This window comes from Falco cherrug, chromosome 1 (genome assembly GCF_023634085.1).
Source record: "Falco cherrug isolate bFalChe1 chromosome 1, bFalChe1.pri, whole genome shotgun sequence".
In the NCBI taxonomy this organism is placed as follows: Eukaryota; Metazoa; Chordata; class Aves; order Falconiformes; family Falconidae; genus Falco; species Falco cherrug.
Genome location: NC_073697.1, coordinates 4,230,121 through 4,256,601, shown reverse-complemented (window position 1 = coordinate 4,256,601; position 26,481 = coordinate 4,230,121). Strand labels below are relative to the sequence as shown.

At 39.6% G+C, this 26,481-nt stretch overlaps 1 protein-coding gene and 1 long non-coding RNA gene across 10 annotated transcripts in view; one reads left to right on the top strand and one right to left on the bottom strand.

Moving 5' to 3' along the window:
- LOC114017578 (uncharacterized) lies at positions 1 to 26,340 on the top strand. Its single transcript, XR_003562717.2, has 4 exons — positions 1 to 168; positions 10,969 to 11,093; positions 15,183 to 15,351; positions 26,083 to 26,340. It is a non-coding gene; the product is annotated as an uncharacterized LOC114017578 (long non-coding RNA).
- Positions 3,094 to 26,481, bottom strand: part of TENM3 (teneurin transmembrane protein 3) — a 323,373-nt gene continuing 299,985 nt past the window's right edge. For all 9 annotated transcript variants that reach the window (XM_055714055.1, XM_027814146.2, XM_055714069.1 and 6 more), the window contains 6 exons: positions 19,846 to 20,021; positions 18,905 to 19,140; positions 13,688 to 13,984; positions 10,868 to 12,479; positions 8,012 to 8,142; positions 3,094 to 4,699 (listed from right to left, as the gene is read on the bottom strand). In XM_055714055.1, coding sequence (XP_055570030.1) covers positions 3,944 to 4,699; positions 8,012 to 8,142; positions 10,868 to 12,479; positions 13,688 to 13,984; positions 18,905 to 19,140; positions 19,846 to 20,021 — 3,208 coding nt within the window. In that variant the 3' untranslated portion in view covers positions 3,094 to 3,943. The remainder of the gene's footprint in view (positions 4,700 to 8,011; positions 8,143 to 10,867; positions 12,480 to 13,687; positions 13,985 to 18,904; positions 19,141 to 19,845; positions 20,022 to 26,481) is intronic.

Below are 26,481 nucleotides of genomic sequence, written 5' to 3'. Positions count from 1 at the left end.
GCAGCTTCTAATAAGCTGCTTAGAAGCTGTTTCCAGTAAGTGTCTTTGCTTTGCATTTCACATCCCCAAAGAATTACACGCTAGCTTCTTCCTCTTTTTCTTAAAGGTTCTCAAGCTGGCCATATGTATAGCTGTAGCTTGCCATTCTGGAGTTAGCAGTCAACTAAGGTATTAACGCTTTTAGAAGGTTTTTCTTTTTTCTTCTGAAAACAGAATTTGAACATTTTGTCATCTCAGACTCTGCGACTGCAGCCTATTCTCTTGTAGACAATCGTTTTAAACTGTTATTTTATGCAGTCTTTTTTTGGTTTACAGTCTTTCAGCCATCACTTTAAAAGTGCCTCTGAAGAGTGGCAGTGGTAACTGGCATTTTTTTCCCCCTTGTCAAATGCAAATCTCTCACCTCCTGAGTGTGAACATATAAAGCTCTCTTACTTTTTTTTTTTTTTTTTTAAATAACAAAATTAGGCCACAGTTAGCTAAGCAAAGTGACCTGATTCGTGCTGGATCAACATGTTATCAACTGGAGGTTGTCACTACAAAGTATGTGTGGTGAAGTCTGCCTGTTCCAACTAAAATCAAAGCGGTCTCTTGACATATAGCAGTGCTGAAGTCAGCAGTTTCTGCAGAGTGGTTCTAAATGCAGATTGAAGGATCTCTTCTGTGTATGTTTGTAACCACTAGTGCCAACCTATTTATTTATAATCAGATAGTTTTTGTTGTATTTTTACTCAGGAGGACATGAGAGAGAACGGTTCCAAGTGATTTTTTTTTTTTTTTTTTTTTTTTGGTTCTTTAGGTTTCCCTTATCTATAAAAGATTTGGCTTTGTGAGGTGTATTTAACGTTTTCTCTAAAGCAGGCCACCTGAGAGATCCCGTGGACTAATTCACTTTGCTGAGTTAGCAGACAAGGCCATTGGACAGAGTCAAAAAGATACTGCCAACTGTGAAGCAAATGAATCGATACCGGTGCAAATGGATCAGTTGGCTTTTTCTGATACAACGAGAAAAGCAATAGCACAGATGCAATATGTGACATACAGATTTAAAAAACAAATATAAACACACACACACACACACACATTGGGTCGGCTTTTATTGGAAAGCCCAGATGCAATCTATAGTTATCAATTTGTGGAAAATTCAGGACACATATAAAGTTAAGAAGGCAAATTAAAAGAACAATACAAATCAGACGAAATATACATCTCAAAATATCAGGATAGCATTTTGACTGGCATTGCCTAAAATACTTAGAATCTCCTTTCTTTTTCTGTAATATGCTTCTTTTAATTATGCATATTTTTTCTTTAAAAAGATCTTTTGTTTATATATTCCCCAAGGTCGCTATTTCCTGCAGGAGCATGTCCAGATCAAAAGTCTTTTTTAGCAAGAAATAGGCTCATTATACCTACTAACAAGGCCACTAATTGGCTTGATTTGACTTTATCTAAAATGATCACCAACAGATACTATAATTTGTTGTTTATTGGTGCCAGAACAAAGGAGAAGGAACTGGTACGCGTCAAGTAGAAGATATATTTCATTGTTGACATGTTATACAAGCTTTTCATATTCAAACAGAACAGAAACATTTGACATAATTTAGAATATGAGCCTATTTCAACAGAGAGCACTTACAGCATGCTAAATACAGTGCTGTGGAAGAGCCACCCAACAGAACTGCGAACACCTAGCATTTTACATCTTTAAAAAGAATACGTAGATCAATGACACGCCTCTGGGGTCTGACATATCGTCCTCTCTAAATTTAGGGCCCTCAAGACTTCAAGGGTAAAAGTACTAACAACTAATCTGTGCTTTCATTCTAATAGATGACTAGCATTCATTATATGTGTAATTAGTTCTGTATGCTCTACCAAATACACACATACAGTAATAGCACTGATACTGTAGATTCGGTAGCAACTTGGCTGGGAGAAATTCAAATCTGTTTATCAAACAATCCTAATGTGCAATTTAGAGTATGTAATACCATAGACTCTCGGAATACAAAGCAGTTAGAAAACTATTTTTATTACATCCACTTGAACCATTCATAGTTAAGACACGTTCACTTACTATGTTTTGTCATTATAATACATGGATAGAAATACTGTGTATATTTCAATGAACATCAAAAAAACCCCAATTTTGTCTCATCTTAAAAATATTTATTTTTGTGGCTGAATTTAGTGCTCATGAGAGTAAAGCTCTAAGAATGGTTTCAGCCAAGATGTAGAACAGATGCCATAGATGCCACCACAGGCTTCCTACGAGGAACCAGCTGCAAGCTTCAGTTCTGTCCTGCAGCACGTGAACTGGGCCTTGGAGCCGAGCATGCCAAATCTATGCAGTGGTGTGGAGATGCAGACTAGGCACTAGAATTGGACCTTCCTCTCCATCCCCAGGCTCAGTGTTCACAGTAATGGGATTTGATCTGCCAGCCGAAGGCCAGGAGATGAACCTACCGAACAGCCTGCCTGCCTAAAGAGCAATTCTGTAGCATCAGGTCAGAGGTACACTTCTTCTATCTGGAGTTATTAACATCTAAAAGAGCTGTATTATACATAAGACAAAGTTGACATAACTGGATGAACTACATCATTTCTTCTTCTTCTTCTACATACAATTTGCCAAGCACCTGAGACACTATTCTCTCCATTGTGAAACAAAGCTTCTAAAAAACCAACAGAAACCCCAGTTGGTATGAATAAATGTCCATTTATTACGTTAGGGCTGGAAAAAGACAAGGAAAACCCAACCTATTAAAGTCTTCCATCATAATAAACAAGACTTATTTGGTTACTGTGCCTTCTAACAATGACTGATGAAGTGGCACTGGCCTGGGTGACAGGAGAGGAACGGGAGGGGAGGGGAGGGAGCTGTGGTCTGATTCAGCCAGCCACTTTGGAGTGTCCCATCCTATCAGCAGAGTGATAGATGCACAGCTTTAAACCTAATACAAAAATATTAACACTTTTGGACATTAGTCATCACTGTTATATCTCTACAATATAATCCTTTATACTGTACAGCTATAACATAAAAGGTGCAATTCCTTTTTCTTTAAAAAAATCACACACAGCACATGTTTTTATCGTTTTATTTTTAAGTATAAACTTTTTTAAACACTTTACATAAATTAACTCCTCTGAGACTAATATTTGATGTACAGTAAATTGTAATTCATATAAAAATCCATAAACAACTTGTCTCACATAATTTACAAAAAAATCAGGGTTTCCTTTGCTTATCTGCAACAAGGATTCTACTTGCCATTTTCCCCCCAAGGCAAACCATGTTAGCATTGTAAAATCCATTATTAAATTCCCATGGTAGCATAAGTCACTTGTGCCAATGTCCTTTTAGAAAGCAGCACAGTTTAAAGCAGTTGGGTTCTCTATAAACAGTAATTTTTGCCCCACGTTTTAAAATTAACAGATATATACCACATCCTATGCAGTGAGAAAGAGAGAAAAAGAGAAAGAGAAAGAGAGAGACTACTTCTCGTAAGCAAAGGTCAACAATTCAGTAATATTTATTTGGAAACACTGTATGGGTCTGTATCTTAATTAAATACAGTGCCTCAAAGGAACAGCCAGCCTGTTGCAAAATCTGTAGGCCTTTTTTTCTTTTTTTCTTCTTTTTAATACTTTTCAGTCCAACTTGAGTGCAGCGATATGCATATGTAAACATATTCTTTAAAGCAGATCACCTTTAAGGTCATTGAGAAAAAAAAAAAAAAGTTTTGTCATAAGCAGTATCATTCTTCTGGAAGGCGCTCTTTTCGTTACAGAGTCTGTTCAGATTGTGCCACAGAAAAAATCTGAGCAAAGATGTAAGCTTAGGCTCAAGTAGTAATGCAGCAAAACAGTTTGGTCTCCTTTTTAGAAGACACTGGTACACAGTCTCTTTGGCAGCCTGAGCTAAGCCAGTGTGTTACCTCTTTCCTATCTCACTTTGTCTGAGGAACTGTATGTTGTTAGCGCTGTCTGCTAATTCTGGATATTGCTCCACAGAGAGTACATAGTACCCATCGTATCCTTGTACCTTTCCAGCACTTAGCAACTGCCTCTTTTCTCCTTCTGTCCACAACCTGGCGCCTTCCTCTCCATCTCTTACTCTCTGTTGTTCTCTGGCCCAGGCACTGGAAAGAGCTCTTTGCCTGGCTTGCTCCAGTATTCGGGCCTTTTCCTCATCAAGTGTCATGCCATAGCGGACGTGAAGTGCTAAAGCACCGTATTGCATTTCAACATCGGCAAACCTACGAGTCCTGCCGTTTACCACAGTGGTAGACTGGGAAACAGTGACGTTGATGCCGTTCTCCAGGGCCTTCCGCCCACTTGTCAGCCTCAGCGTCCCAAGGTCACTCTCGGGGGAGGTGGTCTTGATAAAATAGTGCGTGTCCTTTCCCTCAACAGTGAAATGCAAGTTTTCTAGGTAGTAGGCGTTGTTCAGAACAGCTGCCACTTTTATGCAGTCCTCGTTTGCAATGTTGAGCACGTTAGTTTGCACTCTACCTTGATTGACAGCGAGCATCACCCCCTTCCCAATCAGAGACTTCACCGTAGCAAACCACAGCCATGACTTCTCTCCACTGGATTTCCGTCTGCTGACCTGCACTTCTGCCATCTTTCCCAGGGAAAGAAAAGCCTTTGCTTGTCTTGCCACTTGTTGTTGCACTCCAGAAATTGGCTGTAAACAAGAACAGACACAAGTTTTACCAGCCATCTGTAGCCCTCTAGATGCCAAAGAGCCTGGCTTGCTTGATGCGCTGCCTGTGGACGACAACAGGATATGCCACAACTGACAGTGCCAAGGAGTTAATTAAATCTACACGCTGCTTGTTCTGCTGAGTTACAAGACTATTTTGTTTGCTAGTGTTCAGTGTTTTTACTCTTTGGTTCCCCAAGAACCTGCACAAAACTAAAGTTTAAATTCACAGGCTGCTTGCTGGGCTGCACGGCACAGACCTTTGCAATACTAATACTTAGTATGGGTAAGAGCTATCGTACTACGGTGTCCTCTCACCCTCTGAGCTTGTTCAACTATGATTCCTGTCTACCAGAAGTCCATCAACATTGAGATTTTTGCAGGTTGCAAAGCTGCACTTTAGAACAGAAACAAGCCGTTCTTTACACTGAGTCAGGAGATGGGAGTCTCTCAGGTAGCTGCAGTATGAGACCAAACTGCAGGGAGGCTCTCATAACCCCTCGAGCTGCTAAAAGAAAGAGGGGAATCAAACTGTAATGATAGTCTTTACAGTAAAGGAGAAAGAAGCAAATGGTACAGAGCAGTAAGGTGGAATACTGGGGACTGATGCCCTTTCTTGCAAATACTTGCAGAAACTGATAAAAGGGGATATGTGAAAAGGCTGCAGCCAATTCAGTTGCGTGAGCTTCCATTTCACTCCAAGTATCAGCATGCTGCCTAAGAGAGATGAGCAGCTTCGCCCCCCAGAACTTCAGGTGGGTGCAATCCTGAATACACAGAGTGCTTTGTTGACAACTAGCAAAGAGGGACAATGAAGGAAAAGAACCAACGGGCAAGTATAAAACACGCTCGCTTGGTATTCTGCGTTTCGCTGTATCTGGGGTGTGCTTGTTGAAAAGGTGGGTGCTGTGAACGGGAGGAAATAAGAGTTGCAATTGTGAGGTGCAGAATAGGAGAATCTGTTGAAGTTTGACTATTAAGAGCTATATGCCAGATGCACTTTTGGTAAGGAGAGAGGGAAGCTGGGGAATGGGAACTGCCAGCCTAACCGCTGTGGTTAGCCAGACCAGCTAGGAGAGCCAGAATGGCTAGCAGGAATGGTTAGCTCGCACAGCTAGACAGTGGGGCACCTCACATTACGGGGGCCAGATGTGGTTGGGATGAGACAACTGTGCAGAGCAGGCACATCTTACCTGTCTAACCCTGACTTAACAGCTACAAGATGTGAATGAGCTAGTATGGACGGAGGTGGGGAGCAGACAGCTGCCCTAGCAGTGGTCTCAGCGGGAAATGAGAGAAAGATTTAAATAGCTTTGGCTGCGCTTTTGAGAAGGAATACTTAGTTTCTGTAGATGATCCGGTTTATCCTCCAATTGACCCTTTCTCCCTTCACTAAAATACCATTTGATTTATTGCTGACAAATGAGGCAAAAGCCTGTTTAGTTTTCCCAAATTTCTGGGTGGGAGACCAAGCAGGAGTCATTAACAGACCCCTCCAAACTTAATTCAGCCTTGCTGCTAATCAAAGCCTGGCAGAAGGTTCGCAAAGGCTTCTCTGCTCTGCCATGAGGGCAGCTTTCTGGAGGGGACAGTTCCTGAGGGAATTATGAATTGACTTGGACTCTCATCTCTTTTTGAATGTGGCAGATTCCTGTCTGCACTTGCTAACAAGTATGGATTTCAGCTGTTGTAAATCCTGCATGAAAGCTATTGAGCACAAAATATATTCTAGACAGCACGCTCATCAATGAGAGCAGTGAGATGCTACAGCAAGTTCATAATGACAAAGTTTGTTTATTTTTAACATGTATCCTCAGAGCTCGGTAGAGCTCGGTAAAGCTCGCTCACTCCAGAATGTTTCAAGATACTAAGTGGTCTGTGTGTTTACTTCTGCCTCCTGGTTGCATTTGCTTGTTCAACAGTCAATATCATGGTCACAGCTTTTTCCTACCTGAGAATTTTGAATCCTTGTTTTCCTCCCACTTCTCTCTTTCTCGCTGTCATGTCACATGCCCCTGGCACTCCTCACGTTGATGAGCTCTTTCCTGAAGATTTTTGACAACTAGCTGTCTGCTCTCATCTCTTTGACCAGACTGGTTCTCTTCCTGGTGCACCTTTGCTGGTGTTTGTGGATAATTGCGTTTTTTAGTCTTTGAGATCTAAATAACCTCTGACAGTTCTTCCCAGCCGTGCCTGATGACAGGTCTCTCATCTCCTGATACAACCACCTTGCCTGGAGTACTTGCAGTGCTCCTCCTTCACTGCTTCTCCTGCTCACAGCAGACACTATTCTCATGCTGTGCTCTAAGGTCTTTCCCCATTACTTAATCCCTGGCTATTAAAAAAATTTATACAGTGGGTCACTTCATGCATGCAAAATCAACTTCCATATGCTTCCTTCTGCTGGACCACCTTTTTGTCTAAATTAAGTTGTAAGATTCTTCAAGATCATATCCTCTTTTATCTTGTAAAGCTCTCTATCACGATTCTTGTAAAAAGAGATCTGGTTTTGACTGCTTAGAATGGGATTACCTGTTTTACTGTCTCTTAACACTTCCTTCTTAACTGAGAACTGTAGGATTTTTGAGGGCATAGGTCTTTGACCTTTGAGTAAGTTATAATTTTCTTAAATAGCAGATCTGGAATTTTAACTTCCACATTTATTTCTTTCATAATTTAAAAACGTAGCAGGTTTTCAGGACTGAATTTCATTTTTTTTCCTCCCAAAGAACTTCATAAGCACCTGGAGTTTTGGCTTTATGTAATGTAATGGGTTTTACCTCAGGTAATTTCATTTTCAATATTTCATCTTTACATATAAAACATGGTTAATATTAAAGAGAAATAAAATTGTAGTGGTGCCCAGTATGCATAATTTATATCACCTGTTCCTCTGTTTATTTCACAGTCTATTTTTTACTGCAGTGTTCAGTTTTTGCCTTCAGGCAGAGTATTAGTACAAATCTAATCTCTGTAGTTTCTGCTACAAAACTTAAGACATCTTTCAAGGGTCCTAAACCTCTTTTTATTGATTATTGTCTTTCTGTATTTTTATTGCTGAAAGCAAACAAAAGCTTGTTTAAAATGGTACCTAACTTAGCAAATATCTAAGGAAAAACACCATCTGTAATTTCTTCAATGCTTTTGAAAGAAGATAAAAATTAGAGGCTTAAAAAGCACTGTTCAGATTTAATTTAGCAAGTAACCCTGTCCGGATTATCCATGCCTAATACGATATGAATAGAAAGGAACATTCTGTCTTGTTCCATTTGTATGTTTAGTTTTGTTTCTTACTGGTATGTCCTCCCATTGCTGGCTCTTCACAAGTTCGTAAGAAGGTTCTGTTAAATCAAATTTTGGAACAGGGAAACCAGGAATGGCATTGTGCAGATGGAAGCCGAATGTCACCAGCCAGCTGTTAACATCTGAAAGAGAATAATTTTTTAAAAAAAAGAGAAAAAATTGAGAATTGTTCTAGATTTTGCATATATTGCCATTTTTACATGGAATAGCTTTTGGCACAGTTGATTGCCTTCTGTAACATGAAAGTTATTCAACAGTTTTCATTTTGATATGTGTGGATTATAGTGTTGTGCTACAGCTAGAACAGAAACCCTATACAGAAAACCTGAAGGTCTAAACTTAAAAGACAACTTCTGTTCCACTATGCTCGTTTGAAAGGCACTGAAGGTTTCAGCAATCCTGAAGGCCTCAGTGACTTCCAGAACAACTGCAGGAGCACAATTAAAGTGAGACTTCCTTCTAATATAGCCTAAACTAACTGGGATTTCATGGTCAGGCTGGACACGCTTTATGTCACACCTTCATACTTTAAAACAAAGCAAAAAAAGAAAAAGTACAGCAGAGCACATCCTATCCTTTTGTTACATATGTGTTATTGTAATGTCTCCAGACTACCACTGAAATAATGCCTGTACGCTCAATTACCTTTTAAATGATTTGGTAGACATTTTATGCTGATTCAAGGGAAATCTCCCCCTCTTCAAGATGAAGTTGGACCGATGAAATTAAAAGCTAATGAAATGTATTACAGTTGCATCAGTAAGCAGACATGAATACTAAACTGGCGTTAGGTAACATTATTTATGATACATTTAATGTTCTGTTAAAAATAAATAAATTAGGGATGCCAACAATCAATTAGTCAAGAATTGTTGGGCAAGAATGGGTGCTCTGCCTTGTTTTTTGTTTTTTTTTACCCTAGCTTTCACAAATACTAAGCTTAGCAGAAGTTAGTAGACTACTCCTTACCAAGTCTAGTAGTTTTCATTTAAGAAAACCCCCAAAACGTGGACCAAGAAACCAAATTTTCCGTTAAAGGATAAAAAATATTTACCTTAAAATAATTTCTAACCTTTCCGGATACGCCTCATGAAGGCTCTGCAGCTAAAACTGTCAGTCAGCCAACTTACTAATTGTAATGATAACCTCATATAAACAGTGTGTGTCTATGTATTTCATACCTCAAAGATGTTAAGTAAAGAACTAAAACTGTATTTTGAGGGCAATTTTTAAACTTAAGTGCATAATTTTCAATGCCACAAAGAATCTGATTGCAAGTGCATCCCCTACAGCACCTGCTGCTAAAAGAGGACAGACTCAAAGGTCTGTTGTTATCCTTGGTCCCAGGCAGTCCGTTAGCAACCCCGTTAATAGCTGCTGTTTGTTAAATTAATGCAAACCCAGTTGATTCCCAGGATACTTTTCAGAGTCGTAATATCACAACTTGTGAGTGGGGCTGAGCCCCTTCTGTAGTCTGGCACTCTCTGTGTAAAATACTTCAGATTATTTACATCTATTAAAATAGGAACATTCAAATGGATCTGAGCCCTGCATTTTTCAGAAACTTCTGGCAATGTGCAATCAGATTTTTTTGTATGTAGAATAATGGAAAACACTACACATCACTAACTCTAGACCCACAAAAAGCATATAGCTTCCCTAGGAACTCAGATATACAGGGAGTGGCGCATTAGCAGCTCTTTGTTGCCAAAAGAAAAACGCACGCTCCTTTTTCTATACCGCTCCTGGCTGTGTGCTCGTTAATTTGTGCTGGCCCTGGAGCTTACTGGACTTCTCTTTCTTAGCCAATTTACATTAGTAGCCTTGCAAAAACCTACCTTGGCAAATACCAACCAACTTCCAGTGGATATTTTCTGCTGTGTTCATTAACGGGTCACAGAAAGACCCCTCGTGCCCTTGCTACCTTACAGTCTCTTTTCTTCTTGTTTGTGGTCTTTTTGGTCCATCAATATGCACTTTTTACTGCTCAGTAGCCCAGAGCCGTGAAGAAGCCTGACTTTAATCCACATGTAAGGAGATTCTCGTGAACGGACTTGAGGGGTTCTTACTCTTACACTTGCTCAAGGAGTCTTACTTTTTTTTTTCACTGCAAGAGCACTGGCTAACGCATAACAGTACTGGAAGGCAACCTAGGGTTCCTCTTTCCTCTCCCAAAGCACTGAGCTCTCTCTAGCTGAGGCACACTGCGTTACAGTTCCGTTAATGGGAGAGGAAGAGATGTATTCCGCTGGGACTCCAAACCGTACTTTGGAAAACCCAGCCCCTCTGTGTACTGAGATGCTCCGATTTATCTTTTTGGGGCAACAGTCTAATATTAAAGCACCATAAGGAAAAAGTAGGGCACAAGGGTTTAGGTTTAGTTACCTAAACTTGAAAGCTCATAATGGCCTGTGGACCTTAAATTATTATACAAGTACCTAAATCACTATCTAAAGCTAGATGAGATATTTTCAAGATCTCCCATGTGCTATTTCACTATTCCTGATAGGCAAGTTTGCTGTAATTATTCTCGTTGTTAACTGCTTAATGTTTCCTCATAAAGAACTTTTCCAAATAGGACATATTTAGCAATTTCACCAGAACTGTGAATTGCAGTCAAAATTGGATGTCTTTAGTCCAGCACCTCCAAGCTAAAATCACTTTGTTGATCTGTTTCTAAGCGCCGACTACTTTTCTTAACATATACCTTCCCTGAGAATTTCTTTACTGACCTTCCCCAGGCAGAATCCTCAGCCTGTAACCCAGTCAGATTCCAGACTATGAGAACACAGACAGGTAAGATTCTGAGCAAGTGGGAGACAGACTTGAAATTAAGTAACCTTTTACCTGTGATATAATCCTTCACATCATGTATTTTACTGGCTGGGTTGTTATTTCTAAACATGTACAAATTAAAAGGAGCTGGATCCTTCCCAATTCTCTTCCAGATTTCAATATCGGGTGTTGTCCACCGGCCTGCCAGTATGTCATAATCTCTTTCTCCAAAGTGGACTAGCTTGGTCAGTGGGTCATACAAGCCTCCGTGGAATCCGATTACCAGCTGGAAGTCAAGGTTAGAGTCAAAATAGATCTCTCCATAAGCAGTGTACTGGATTTGTTTAAGCATGAGACCATTGCTACTGAAAACAGCCAGTGGTGTCCCTGTATTGTCTGATGCAATGTAGAACTCATCTCCACTGCTAATTTCCATGGCAAAAAGGTGTCCTTGCAGATCATAGTAAAGAGATGTGATTTCAGAACTTGAGTGGTTATACACGTGAGTTATCCTGGTTGGGTAAGTAAGGTCTGCATAAAAAAACTGGAGATGCTGTCCAAGGCTAGTTTTACTGGAAACTCGTCGTCCAAGTCCATCGTAACGGTAAATCACTGTCCACCCACTGCCTTTGCTATAAACTCGTGTAAGAAGGCCCTTTGAACTGTATTCAAAGATTTCAGTACCCCTCTGACGCAGAAATCCATCTTCATCTAATCGGTACTGAACATCACCTAGTCGAGTTATTCTGTCTCTCAGGTCATAGCGAAGTGGTGTCAGACGGGCGCTGCTACTGGGGTTGAGCAAGTGGAGGTTGCCGTTCAGGTCATAGTTGTATCGCCACATTATTTTTTCATTCAGATAAACTGTCTGGAGCTGACCGTCTACATCATATTCATAAGCGTATTTCGTGGTGTTGGCAAACGGGCCTATCTTAATTTCTCTTTTTGTCACTCGTCCCATGTTATCATACTGAATTGTAATCCAATACATTAATGACCGAAATATCTCATACTGAATCTCCTTGATGCGGCCATGTGCATCAAAGTGTTTTGTGTAGGTCATTACAGCTGTTGAAATGATCTGGTTAATATCATAATATATAACTCCAAATTTTCCAAATTGTTCAACTTTGCCAGAGATATCATCAAACTGGTAGAGATCAATAGGCAGTGGGGTTTCATTGATGACACCTTGCATGCTAGTCACTCTGAAGCTATTGTCATAGCTGTAGTCAAATCGGGCATTTACCATTCCGTCTTCGCTAAAACGGAAAATCTGTCTGTCAATCAGTGGGCCAATTTGCCTGTATCTAATGGTGCAGATAAAACCATCGCTTTGGAGGTTTACTGTTTTCAGGACTCCTGCTGTCTCATCGTAAGTAAAACTAACTCTTGTACTATCATATAAAATTTCTGAGAGCTTGGTCTGCCGTCTGTACTTGAATAAAACTCTTCGGCTTGTCCCCAGGAAGGCAGTTTGGAGGAGCTGCCCTTCTTCATTGTAGTCCATTATGACAGAAGCATTGCTTTCTGGGGGGTTGTATATATTCCGGTAATAACCAATGGAGCGGATAGTCTGCATGGTATGACGAGCAACACTGGGCATGGTGACAGCAGAAAGCCGATCCAACAAATCATATTCGAAGATATACTGCCGTTGGCTATGAAGCAGAAGAACCATTGACTGAAAATTAAGAACAGATTTTTACCATGTGACAAATGGTGGAGTACCCCCCTCCCCCCCCACCCCCATATACCGATACTATTTCTTCACAAAAATGTGACATTCCCGCTTGAGAAAATTATCTCTTCTTTAATTGAGTTATCCTTGACCTTACATGTTGTTAACATCTCCCTGCCTAATTTACTTGGATGCTTAATTGTAAGGGCTTTTGTAATTAGTAGTTCCACATTCATAATTTGCTACTTGTTATGACTGTATCACTCTTTTATCAAGCATTCACAGCTAAACAGCAGATTGTCAATGGATTCAGATAAGTCATGTTTAATATGGGAAGAAGTAAAACTGTCTTAGAGCCATTAACTCACGAGGAGAACAACATATGGGAGATACAATTTCTTCCCTACAATTAGAGATGATGTTGAAGAATTTGAATAGCCTGAGATCCCTGAATACCGTGTTCTTGTTCTGTAAGCTTTTAAGACATAGGCAAACGAATTGTTTATTTATATCAAAAGGAGCTACTGGGAATTATACTGACATTTTTCTGATGCATGGCTATTATGTATCATAGGTCTTGATTGACTTATGTCTGCGGTGACTAGTAAACGGTATTTGCTGAGCAACAGCTTCGACAGAAATATATTTAAACCCCAGAAAGAAATGGATTCTCTTTTTGCATAGCAGGCATGAGATCTCACAAGGGGGATTTTCACAAGTATTTCTAGAGGGAGAGCTATCATTCAGCAATCGTTACATATAATGAAGATTCCTAATCTTTTGACTATCATTTATTTTGCTGCTACAACATATAGCAAGTACAAATTGACAGCTCTATTTAGAAACAAGAGCTTTTCTTGGTAGTGAAAAAAAAAACCAACAGTGAAGACTACAAACAAATTATTTTCAACTGAATTATACTGCAGCGATCTATTCCCTGTACCTTAATTTAAGTGTTAAGATAAAAGGTAAATACTGATGCTTCTTGTTAGCTGGTGGCCTAAATAATTTAAAACCACATCAATTCCTAGCAATTAGCTACAGCGTGATTACGTATCTATTGTGTAAAACATTCCCCTAGGAATCACATGCTGATACTTAGAAGAACTGAAAGGTGCTTCTACTACCTCTTTTTGCTTTGTACGCAGCAGTCAGATGCTGCAGAACTTCAGCACGTTCCAAGCATTTTTTAAAACCCGAGTGTTCTTTACCTTTTCCAAATATGTGTAACTCCAAGTTTTCCCATCAGCAAACACTCTAGACACTATCCTTCCCTGTCCATCGTACTCTATTTTTTCACTAGTGGTCCCTCGCTGTATGCTGCCTATTTGACCTGTGGATGAATAGGTAACATTGACAGCCATCAGCTTGCTGCTCGGTAGCCACAGGGTGGGGTGCCCTGACGTGTCGTAGGCAATCCGCAGCAGGAATTTACGGTGGTCATCGTAGATCTTTTCTGTCTTTGTGGTTCGATCAAAGTCAACTGAAAGGAGGTTTCTGCCATTAACCTTTTTAAAGCAAACAAAATGACACAATAAATCATGCTGTTCAAACCTTAGCCACCTATTATTTCCCAAAAGCTAGCTATTCTTTAAATACCATTTACAGTGATTGATTTGCTGTGCGTGTAAATTATTTTAGCAACTTTTTGATGTAAATGTAAGGCACTATATTAGCATCTACTTTAGAAGGTCTCATTATATGAAGAGATAGCCCAGAATTTGTTGCAGTGTATTCTTTCTTAACGCTTAGTCAACTGTTAAGAAAATTAGTGAAAGATGATGAGCACTGAAAACTTCTGTAATAAATGGGGCCATTTCAGTGAACAAACTACTTCTTTTGTAGGCAGTCCAAAGTATATCTAGCAAATTATTGTCAAAACGTATTCCCGGTAACCGCTTGTCCAATTCATAACAATCACGCCGAGAAAGAACTGAATCCTAATCTTCCACAGCAAGTATTTTTCAAAATGGTAAATACAAAAGCATGTTAAATCTTCAAATTAAGCTTAAACAGTTTTAGAACACAGGCTTTCCCCTTCTGGATCAAATGGAAGTTTAACTCACTATACCGCTGCTGCAACGTATTGATGAGGCTGAAATCCTTAGTAGAGGATTATGTCTTTCGCCTAATTAACTGACCACTTAAAGCTATAAATGACTGGAAGACTACTGAACCACTGAAAAACAGTTACAAATGCTTTTAAGTTTATATTCTGATTTGGAATCAAGGCCTTAGCCTACATACCTTTATGTTAAAAACTGTGTTATTTATATATGTAAACTACGCTGGTGGATAGTGATTTCCATGTAATACTTTTCTGTTGAAATTTCCACCCCTCTCCCCTTTTAGTGTTCTAAATACGCTAACTTTCACTTTCATTGACTCGGCCCTCATTTTTATATTTATGAAAGGAAAATGTCTGTTTTTCTTTTCCCACGTTGGTATCTTTGCATTTCTCTGTTCCCCCTCTGCATTGAACTGGTTTTTTTTTTAGTGTTCCCAAACAGACCCCTAGGATTTTTTTTGTTCATCTGTAAACCATTTCTGGATCTGCCGCGTCTTTTAAAAGTTATTCCAGGTGGGGATGAAACACCGATAACTAAGATTTTTCAACACCATATTTTGCTAACATATGGGAAGTAGGGGACAAATGGACATTAGGCTATGTGAGCTAAGATTTTTTTTTTATTATTCCTTTTCAAGCACTTGATGCATACATTACAAAGAGGTGAAGAAAGACGGCTAAATAACATTCAGAAAAGAACAAGAAAACAGATATCCTGACCAAAGAAATGACTGGAGGATTTCTGCATTTTTCAAGGCTGCATGTTCAAAAATCACGCATCATGGATGTTGGTACTTACACCCTGAGGTAAGCTTCTAAAAGATCATATAAATTAGAGTCTTTGTTACTGGCATAAAAGGTTTTAAAGTGCTGGTGGTGGGCCATAGGCAAATATGAAAAAAAAATCCTACAAATGCTCAGTTTTGCTTTTACCTGTCTGTCTGTCTACAATACCTTTCTCTTTTTAACGCTGGCTTGAGAACAATCTGTACTGTCAATTCAGGAACAAACCAATGTTCTCACGTAAGTCTTCTAAGTAAGGAACACAAAGTCTAGCAGATGCAGAATAGCTACTTTATTTAGTGAGCCATCAAATGTGATTTAAATATGTTTTGAGAAATTAATGCTACAAGACTGATTCTCGAAGTAGGTTAAACTGTACTATGAAGTATGCCAATTCACTTCCTTTTTGTCATTTTTTTGGACTTACTGATTTTCAGGTAGTTTTTGTTTAAATTTTCCAACATCTAATATTCGCTCATTTGCCTAAATTCACTCTTACATCTTGTTTGTCTCTGGCTTTTCTTTCCCAGCCTCTCCCACGCATGCCTGCACTCATCTCTGCGTTCTCCCTGCCTGTTTGCTTCTCTGATTCCCCCCACCCCCCTTTTCTCTCCATCTTCCCTTCCTTATTTTACATTTAATTACGATTTTTATTAATTTTCTTGTCTATTTGTCAGGCTTAGACACTGAAGCGAGAATGGGCACTTCTGATTTTCTGAATTGGCAAAGAGGGAAGGGTGGTTTTATGGTTAAGGCAGATGTCCAAGCAATTGTGGTTAATTTCTTGGCTAAGCACATCCTTCCGGTGTAAATTGCAGAAAAGTACTTAATCTGGCTGTCTCGCTGCCATATCTGCTAAATAGGATAATAACATCCCTTGCCTTCTCACTTTACATCTGTTTGGTCTGTGTAAGGGCAGAATACGAGGGGAAAGGAAGGAAATGCCTCTTTCTCCAGCCAGATTCATGCTTCTAGATTTCTGCTGACAATTGTTCTTGAGTTCAGACACGCAAGCTTTTGGTGACTTTTTGGCTATGCCTGCATAACCTCTTAATACAGACAGCAATTACAATAACAACAAGTTTTGGTGATACAGCTTCTTTCTTTGGACAGTACGGGGCTGGAATAACATATGTCAGCTCAAGTACTGCCTTCAACAGAAGCGTTTCTTAACAGCTCTGCTACCAAAATGCTTTTACGGCAGAACCTGAATATTTTTATTGGGTCTAAAAGACAGTCACACGCCAAATATATGTGAAACCTCTGGGTTTCATTACGATAAGAATAGTATTTCAGGAAATTTTCAATGAAGAAACGATGACATAAAACTGAGTTTCTTGACCAGTCCCTGCCTACTGTCCTACTACATTTCAGTAGTTCAGGTGTTCATCTCTCGTGCTCTGCTTTGACTCCTGGTTTTATTTCCAATGAGAAGCATGAAATCTGGCTGTGATTCCCCCGTTAGAAGTAGGGATGTATTGCTGTGCCTTACAGAGAGGCTCAAGAGGTAATGTGAAAACTGGGGACCTCTTTAGAGCTTGGAGCGTGTCACGTTTCAGAAGGCAGAGCAAACTCTCCCTGTGAGCCCTCTTGTCCACAGTACCCGTCTACTCTGCACGCATCCCTTGAGACAGAGCTCATACCAGTTCCTGTCTTTGGGACCCTTCTGAGTAAGGGTCCTTTGTGTAGGGGACTGTCAGGACCTCTGCCAAAGGCCAGCCTGCAGACCAAATGAACAGGTCCAGGGACAAAACTAGCTTACCGAACAATTCCAAAGGAAGTCTGAGCAAAAGTTTGATTGACAGAGGGTTGTTAAGGAGGGTGACATAATTCCTAATTAATTTCTTTATAAAGACTACTAGTAATGGGTAGAACTAATACAGGATAGAAAACCAAGAGTGTACTTTGTAATGTTATATACCGCATATATTTAACACAGTGAAAGTGTCATATATATGAGTACATTTACTGGCAATACATTTTGTCACTGCTTTTTGTCTACGTTTGTCATCTTTTCAGCCAAATGTTACTGACATATCTGTAGATGAAAATGATGAGCTCCCTCAAATATTCCTGTTCTTTCTGTTGTTTTCTTTCTCTGCTTTCCTACATCCCCCACCCACCCCCGAGCAACATTTCTGTAATATCTTCCCATGTAAATAATTTTCAAGAAACCTCCCTTTTTTCTTGCTGACAAGATTTTACTTTTCTTTGGCGTTTTTCTCTTAGTAACCCGTATTTTCCACCTACTTCTCCCATTTGTATATACACGTTTAATTACTATTTTACCCTAATGTATAATCTGTCACTTTCCCATCCTTCTTGTTAAATCTTTCCCTTTTCTCTGCTATTCCTTTTTCCCTGTTAACTCTTCCAAGTTAAAGTGACATTGCAAGTTAAACTTCCAAGTTAAAGTGACATCTTTTACCCCCTCTGCACCTGAATGGCAAAATTTTGCTTCGCTTTTGAGAACTGAACTCATGGGGCTTTGTTTCACTGCCAAACCCAAACCCCATGGTACGGTTATTTTATTTTCTGTTGGGCTTCTTTCACAAACGAACTGGCAGGTGTGTTATCCCACTGTTCTATGTAATGACACGTCTAGGAACCAGAACCGCAAGGAAGAGCTCCAGAAGCATAGCTTTCTTTCCTAATCCATGTAAGACAGCTGCCATAGCTAGGTGCAAGCGTGTTGTTCTTAAGCAGCAGCTGCTGTGCATAATCATTCCTCCTTCCTGGAAAAAATCCATCCTCCTTGCAGAGCAAGTGGTAGAGAGGAATATAAGGTGCGTGACAGCATTCCCTCCTTTCTCATCCCAAAGGAAGATATAAAAAAATTTAAGATTTAAAATGGCATGTTACCTCTTAGAAGTTAAGTGGTCTGAAATTACTTACCTGCATTTGATATCCTGTCTAGGCCTTACTTAAAGAACTGAATTCAGTTCTAACAGTAAGTCAGACCTCTGATGTGGTCTTGAAATGGTCTCCTGGCAACCCAATTTTAAATGCTTAATTTATGTTGTCTTTACCAAATGGCTGTCATAAATCATAGTTTGCTTCCTACTTACATTTCACTGACTGTATAGGAAGAAGAAATGCCAACAAAATGGTAAAGACATATGTTAGAGGAATATGCTATACACATGCACACAGTTAAACCCTTTCTACCATAAATAAGTATTAGTTCAATTTATATTTAAAATAAAAATGAAAGAAAATCCTAGGACTGTGCTAACTTATGGTAGAATAATTTAAAACAAGATTCAAAATCAGGCATGTGAATTCAGTACCAGAAACAAAACCAGTAAAGGAGAGCAGAAAATTCTTCTTTTATCCTGGTTCATTCCAATGAATTCCAGGCTAACCACAACAGTTTAGAGTCCGCAGAAAAGAGCAGTTAATAAAGAAAACCAGCCAATAAATGATGTAATAAAAGCAGTTACTTCCAGCTCTACAGTAAGCTTGTCTATGGTAAATATTCTGTGGTTGTTGGATGGCAGTACCTATAGGAATCTATTTAACATTTCCTTTCACTTAATGAAAATGCAGTAGGTGCCACACATGCTCGTGTGCTTACCCGAAGCTTTCGGCCAAACACGTTGACTTTTCCCTGGGCTTGCTCTTTCCGGAATCGCCACTCCACCAGGTTCTGCCCGTTCTCGCCTGGGAGGGTCATGTTCCTCTTGGCCACTGTTGGGTTGGCAGTGCCAGCCAGCACGTGTGGCTCTGTCTGGTAGTGTGAGTCCAGGCCGCTGGCGTACAGGATCCTCAGTGAGCCATCGTAACCGATCTGGTAGCTATTTCTTAACTGATCTGAGAAAGCAAAGAAGAGAAACACGGATTACCGACATGGGTTAAGAGTCTGCCCTTGTCCCACACCCTTCATGCAATACGTGTATGTAACATCTTAACTCCATGTAATTGACCCGATGGTAATAAACATCCAGGGTGAGGCTGGTAAGAATGTCTGTATCACATGAGACCACAAATGCCTTTGGGACCCATCTTGAAAGTTGCTTAAACACTTAAAAAAATCCCACCCTCAGACTATATTCTTTGGACTGGCACAAAACATGTGTTCTCCTCTTTTACTAGGCATTTTTGGCCTAATCCTAAGCATACCATGACTACTGACTTCTGCAAGGATGTGGCTGCTGGGACGTCACATGCTATTTTAAAGCTACTATCTCACTTCATGCTATTTCTGTACCTATTTCCCTTTCAATCCGTTTTGCTCTCCTGTCCAAGATTCCCTTTTAATACCAAGCAGATATTCTGACTGCTTTCCGTAGCATTTTACAAAAGCTATTTGGTTAGAAAATATTAATTCTACTTTCATTGCAACTTCTTCCCCGAACAGTTCTTTCTATATATGTATAAAACCATGGAGGTATCGCTCCTTCCTCCAAATGCTATGCCTCTAAAGTTTCCCTCTAATGCATCTGATTGGAGCTGCCTGTACCATAAGAAAACAGTTTTCAGGTCAGTATCTGCTGAGAAATCTTTTGTTTACAGTACCTTGAACCATGGTATAGAAAGAATCAATTGATGATAAGTTGGAAGTGATGCTGACATCTTCCTCTCTGCTGGATGACTGAATGTCCACTGTAATGGCCCCTTCCATTTCCCCATGAAGGTTAGTGACAACTCCAGTTGGGAATGTAACGTTTGTTAGACGGCCCTCACTATCGTAGCTAAAAAAAGGAAAAGAAAAAAAAAACCCAAAGGAAAAAAAAAAAGAAAAAAGAAAAAAAAGAAGTGTCCAGAAATGATACATAGCAGGAACAAATTGTTTTCATTTACAAGTCAAATGAACACAAATGCCAGCTACTCATATTGTTAAGGCACGTTTGCTTTTTTGTGCATGGGATAGGCAGAGCAAAGACTTCAAACGTGCTTTGAAGTAGTCAAAAGACTGCTTAACATACAGGAGCCTCAGTGGTGATAGCAAGAGCAAACAGATGGATCTTCAGCTCTGCATATTATTCTTTGAAGTGTGACCAGATCCTGCTGCACATCTAATTCACCATTTCAAAGGAAGCATATTTATTGGTGCTAAATTCCGTAGCATTCTGTACTTACTCCCTATTATTAGACTAGATTTTGCTGTTATTGTAGGAATCTTCAAAATTTTTCATAAAAAGGGTATCTTAGTAGGAGTGTCTCTTGGGCCTTTCCTATCCAGTGTTTATGCAGACCACCTGCCCTCCTGCTCCTGAGTTCTTAACAAGCCTTGTATGATTAAGAAAAAGAACCTGGGGTAATATTTAATTTACTTAAGCTGCTTGTAGCTGGAAATCGGAACAGCTACATGTATAACTCGTTAATTGCTTATGGGTCATAGTTTGAGAATGGTGGCATAAGCCATGCAGGAGATGCTTTTTTTTCTGGCTCTACTGACATTTCTTTAAACCAACAGCTATATAGCCATTTAATATGAATAGACAGAGACAGTTTCTGTAATTGAGGTAGACCTATGAGGTCTAAACCATGTCTTTCCCTGCGCTGTTAGGTACACTCCTTTGGCTCTAGACCTGAGACCATGCTCGCTCACAGACATGCACTGTGGTCACGCTATGGAGAGGTAAAACATTATGTGACGTTCAGGTCATGTAACTGCCTTTAAGATTAGCGCTTCCAGGACTACAGCCTTCATTTGTCAGCCAAGGTGTTCAGCTGAGGTTCCTTGTTTCGAAGTATAGCTTGCCTGTACCTGGAACAGAGAGAAACAAGTATCCAAACGGTGCTTCCAGGCCCACATATGACCTGTTTGCTCTCAGGAGTTTTTCACCCCTCTCCTGTGACTGTGTAGTGGGAAGCTGAGGGAAGCTTTAGTCTCTTAAAGTAACTAGAACGTGACCCTGCAGGTCCTCGCAGACATTTCATGCTTACAATTATCATCAAAATTGCTCCTTCTGGCAAGAAACGCAAAACAAAAAAAACCCAAAAACCCCAAACCCAAACCAACAACAAAAAACCCCCCCAAGCATATCAGTGAGGCTATAGAAACTCTTTTTCTTAAATTGAGAGAATTAATTCCAAACAGTTTTAACCCACAACGCCCTAACTTTCTCTGAACAGCATGAGTACTGCACAGCATTGCTGTAACTGAAAGGATTAGGTTAAGAAATGTTTTTTTCCAGTTTGCTTACTCTGTAGATTTGACAGCTTTTTGCATACAGTCATTTCCATCCTTTTAACACAGTTGATTTCCTTTGTTTATATAAGACTTTTACTTAGCAACAGGAAAAAGAAAAGAATGTTTAAAAATCAGAAACCATACTGCAAGCCAGGGAAACCAAGTGAGGAAACTTATTTTTTGAAGTTAAGTACATTTCAAGATAATGGGGTTTCTTCCAGTGTGTTTCTAGCCCTAACTGGCTCTTTTTCGCTTACTGGACTTGGCAAGCTGAGATGCTGCATTTATGCGTGAGACCGAAACAAACATACCAGCGTTCCTCGCACATGAATGTGACTGCTAGCCTGTTCATGACCGACCTTCCATCTCATTCCTCGGTTCTGTCATTTATTTTCATGCACAACTTCCCTTTTCAACTCCCAGGGGAATGTGTATTGTCCAATTACTGCTCTTTTCTATTTTCTGCTTCATGTTTGAAAACGGTATTTTGTTGGGAATTACTTGCGTCCTTTGATTCCAGTAGCCAAATACTGGTCTTTATTTCAAGCAATGCTTACTATAGCCGCAGAAGGTAAGGATTCCCTGTAAGAAGAACTTTTCACCCTTTGCATTGCAATACTTGTGAGAAATTATTTATCATAGTTCTGAGTATACCACTTGAGTTGGAAAAAGCTACACATACAGTACGCTTCGCTGCAGTATGCAGCACTGAACATCGCTATTCTTGTTTTATGCATTCTTGCTTCCACATTTTTTTTTTTTTTTTGGAGTCCATGCCTATAGTTCCTGGACTGGTCTCTTCTTTCACAAATACATGAAAGCACATCATGAGCCTGAGATAAGCAGCTAATATTATTACAGTGGGGGAGAGTTCAAAGATCGGCAAAAAAATGATGCTACACATTCATGTTCTTAAAAACATGCCTTTAAAGCTGAAAGAATCTTAAAAGCCACGATTGCTTGGTTCAGGCATCTTAGTGTAAGAAGAAAATCTGACTGAGACGTGAAAGGCAAGAATAGGATTTTTCATACTTTTATAGCCAGGAACAAAAGGAAAGAAGGGAAGTAGGTCTTTCTGCAATTTACTACATATTCCATTTTATGATGGATTGTAATGTGTGTCCTTCATTTTGTTCACAGCACATCGAATACCAAACTTACTTTATACTTGCTATCTTTTTGCCCACAATCAAAGCCTTATCAATGCTCAGCATAGCAACATCACTCATACCTTTGGGCATTCCTCTGCCATTTTTCCTATTACATTCAAATATCCTTGCATTCTGCTGCCAAGGTGAACTTATTCATCCAAGACTGTCAGTTTTAGACTAAGAGATTTCTTTTATCTGCCTAGTGTTCTAATATTGAAATTGCCCTAAAAAGGAGTGAGATCTCAAGTCTAGAGGGCGAGTGCCTATATTTGGCATTTCACAGCCTCTTTGATCTTTTCATCCAAACACAAGCTGCGGCACGCGGGTTACCGCGGAGCCCTCTGATCTTTCTCCTGTGCCAGGCTCCACGGCAAAGTCATTCAACCCATCTCTTCAGTTCCTCAAGAGCAAGCTGCACGTAAACTTTTTTCAAGAATCTAACCAGAAACTTGCTCACTGGCTGTGACCTCATGTGCATTAATCCCGCCAGCTCATTGGCATTTGCATTAATGTAACAATCTTCGTATTTGGTCAATAACTGCAGAAGACGGCAGCAGGGGCAGCTGCTGCCACCGTGAGCTGACGTTCCCCTTAGATCAAATTCTTTTTGTTCTTTAGGATGATGTGCCACTGCCAGGTAATTTTACCCTTCTGCAGTGAGAATTTCTCAGAGATAATGACTATCAGCTTCCCAGATTCTTGACCTTTTGCTCTTCACCTGCTGTAAGTCTCTTTTCCATTGTTCATCTCCTTTAGTTTTAATTACATTCCTTCCCAGACCATTTTCTTCTGTTCTAAGTCTGTAGGACACTTCACTTTGCAGCGGTAACTTCTCGGTAAGCCTCGTGACAGACGGAAATGCCCCACTTTCTTTATTTCTCACTTGTTTCTCATGTGCGCTGTATCTTAGTTTGGAGCACATTTAGCTCAACCCCAACTTGCAGAGCATTATTAATGTTTTATATCAGAATTTACTTCAACATAAAATAGGGAGCTGTAGAAATGAAGTGTATAGTAAAGGTTGCTGCTAACACCAATTCTGAAGTTATGACTGATACTGTTTTTTCCACAGACTTCGGCAGCACGCTCCCGTAACAAAATCTGTTATTTTTTTTGATTGTGTGTGCGCTATTGTAAACATGTCAGGTTGAAGAGCGAGGCATGCTGGTTCCAGCGCATTTCAAATAACAAGACATACAGTGCAAATGTGTATTATGTATTTCTTTAAAGACTAGTTACAGATTATACTATTAGTTGGGATACTGTAATAGAGAAATGAGGCATGAATGCATTTCATAATATAGACGTGTATAATTTCGACAGTAAAATGAAAAGTACTGTTATATTCTCATTCAACACGCATCAAGCATTTCCTCGGTGCGTCTCGAATTAAAGAGTGGCTAAAAAATTCATGGAACATTACCCTACTTGTTTCAAATTGCTTGTTGGAAGCCTTATATACCAAGGTGCTGCTTCTTGGCATGTGAGAACAGAAGTTTTGAAGCTGGCTTTCAGAAGTGTAGGATGATGTGTACTCATCATGTTAAAACATAAAATCTATCTTAACCTGGCAATGAAACGCCTCTTTCAGCTTGTTGAGGCCATGAAGTTCACATTTAGGTAGAGAACTGTTGGCTTTAGCATTAAAGTGTTGGTTTGCAGATACGTTCTTGCACTTGTCTTCGGCCTCCCATAGCATACTGCAAGTTTAGTCCCTCCCACGTAGTGAATTCATAGTTGGAAAATTACAGTAAAGAGCAGCCACCTTGATGGGGTGTCACTGCACTGCTAAACCAGTAACAAAACATTTATCTTGCTGATCAAAGAAAACAAATCCGTAGTTTATATAGCGTGACTTCTATTATCATTTCTTCCCCTGTATGGAGCTCTCCTGTCCTCCACCAGCTTAAACAGGGCACGGCAACTTACTGGGAGCTCTAGTTCTGACCATTTTTAACTGTTATGTGGGTTGCTGAGAGAGAAGAAGACTTTCAACTTCAACATAATGAAATTTGTTACTTTTTTCCCTTCCTTCCTGAGTTGCTTTCCTCATTTTGCTAAGCATTTTTTCTTTTTATTTGTCTGAAGAGTGACTGAATGAGCCTGCTAAGAAAGAAAAAAGGTGACAATAATATACAGATGCATGGATAGACAAATGATTTCTCCTTTTTTTTTTTTTTTTTTTTTTGGCACTTCTGTGGATTTCCATTTCAGTGGCTCCATACCTACTCATTTATAACCTGCCTTTTAAAAAATATTAATTGAAATACTGTATGCATATATTCCTTTATTTCCACACAGTGTATTTGACATCTTAAAAGGTTTAGCGTCTTGCTTGTGAATTCACAGAACAATGTATCAGGAAACACAAAATATTAAACTGTAACAGATTGTTATTTTTTTTTAAATAATGAACAATAAGATAGCTACATGTCTTGGTAATATTGTTTTGTTTTGCTTAACAAAAAGCAAGCAAATGTGTCATAAATGACAATTTGATGTATGTTGGTAGGCTTGGAAATTATGACAAGAGGATTTATTTATTTATTTAAATTTGACTATTGTCTTAGAAGGGTAGCATTTTTCCTTTGCTTTTATCTGGAATATTGTTAAGCATGAGAAAAAAAAATTCAATATAGTTTCCAGTCTTGCAGAATTGTAAATGTACAACCAAAAAAACCCCCCAAAAACCAACAGCTTCCTTCCCTTCTTTTCCCTTTCCTTGCTGCTCTACTCCTTTTCTCTTTCTCTCTCTCATTTCCCCTCTTTTCCTTTTTCCTTTTTCTCTTCCCTTCTGCTGTGCCTAGATCTGAGGAAATGAAAATGAATTAATAGTAGTTCTAGAAAATAGGTCCAGCAGTGATTCTAGTGATTCTGGAAAATAGGTCCAGGAGTGATTTAGCTCTAGGAAGGAGCTAAAGTAAACTGCAGCCCAAAGTCCAATTCTGGACAGGAATTTATCTACCTACTTGTTTTTTTTTATAGAATTTGGGCCGAAAATACAAGCTCACAAAACCACAGAGGCTGGAAGGACATTAAAGTATTGGTATCTGCTAAATTTCTCTGTCCTGCTCAACCGAATGTCAGACAACTCAAGCTTAAATTCAAGCAGCTGGTCCACTTTTCCTGTTCCTTTGTCTGATGGCTGCCTTCCACGGGGAAAGGGTCTTTATCACGTTTTCATCTGGAAAGTCTTATGCAACTGTTTGCACAGCTGGTTAAATAATTCAGGTAATGGGTCTTTTATCTTAGCAATGTGGTCAGGACGAATTTTTCAGCTCAGGTTTAATGAAGAGATTTCCTCAGCTGGAAAGTGATCGACAATTTCTCTTTTCACCTTCTCCTGTTATAACCGCAGCTTTTGAGGCCTTTTTTTTTTTTTTTTGTGTGTGTGTGTGTGTGTGTGTGTCTATTTTGTCATAACATTAAAAGGATAGTTTTCGTTCTTTTTTTGTAAACTGGCAGTCAGCACACCAGACGTGAACAATTCACCTAAACAGGCCCTTCTTGACAGCTATAACTCATCTGCAAAACAACAGGCAGACTCTAACCGAAAATCACTGCAGGAAACGTGTCTTGGAAAAGGAGCTCAAAGAAATGAATCAACACCTTCCCTTGTGATAGCTCGCTCACTTCCGCACAGAGAAGTTTTTGATGCTCATTTTCCACTTCATTGCACAACCAGACAAACACGCGCGAGTCCAGCGCGGGTGCTGCAGTCAGATGGACCACCTTCACAGCCTCATCTAAAATGACTTCCAGAGACAGGTATTTGGGGGGCGCGGTGCTTTGCAGTGAAAGAATAAATACGTGAATTTATCATGCCGGGGCTGCTGCTTTACTTTTTGCCAGGAGACTGCCAAA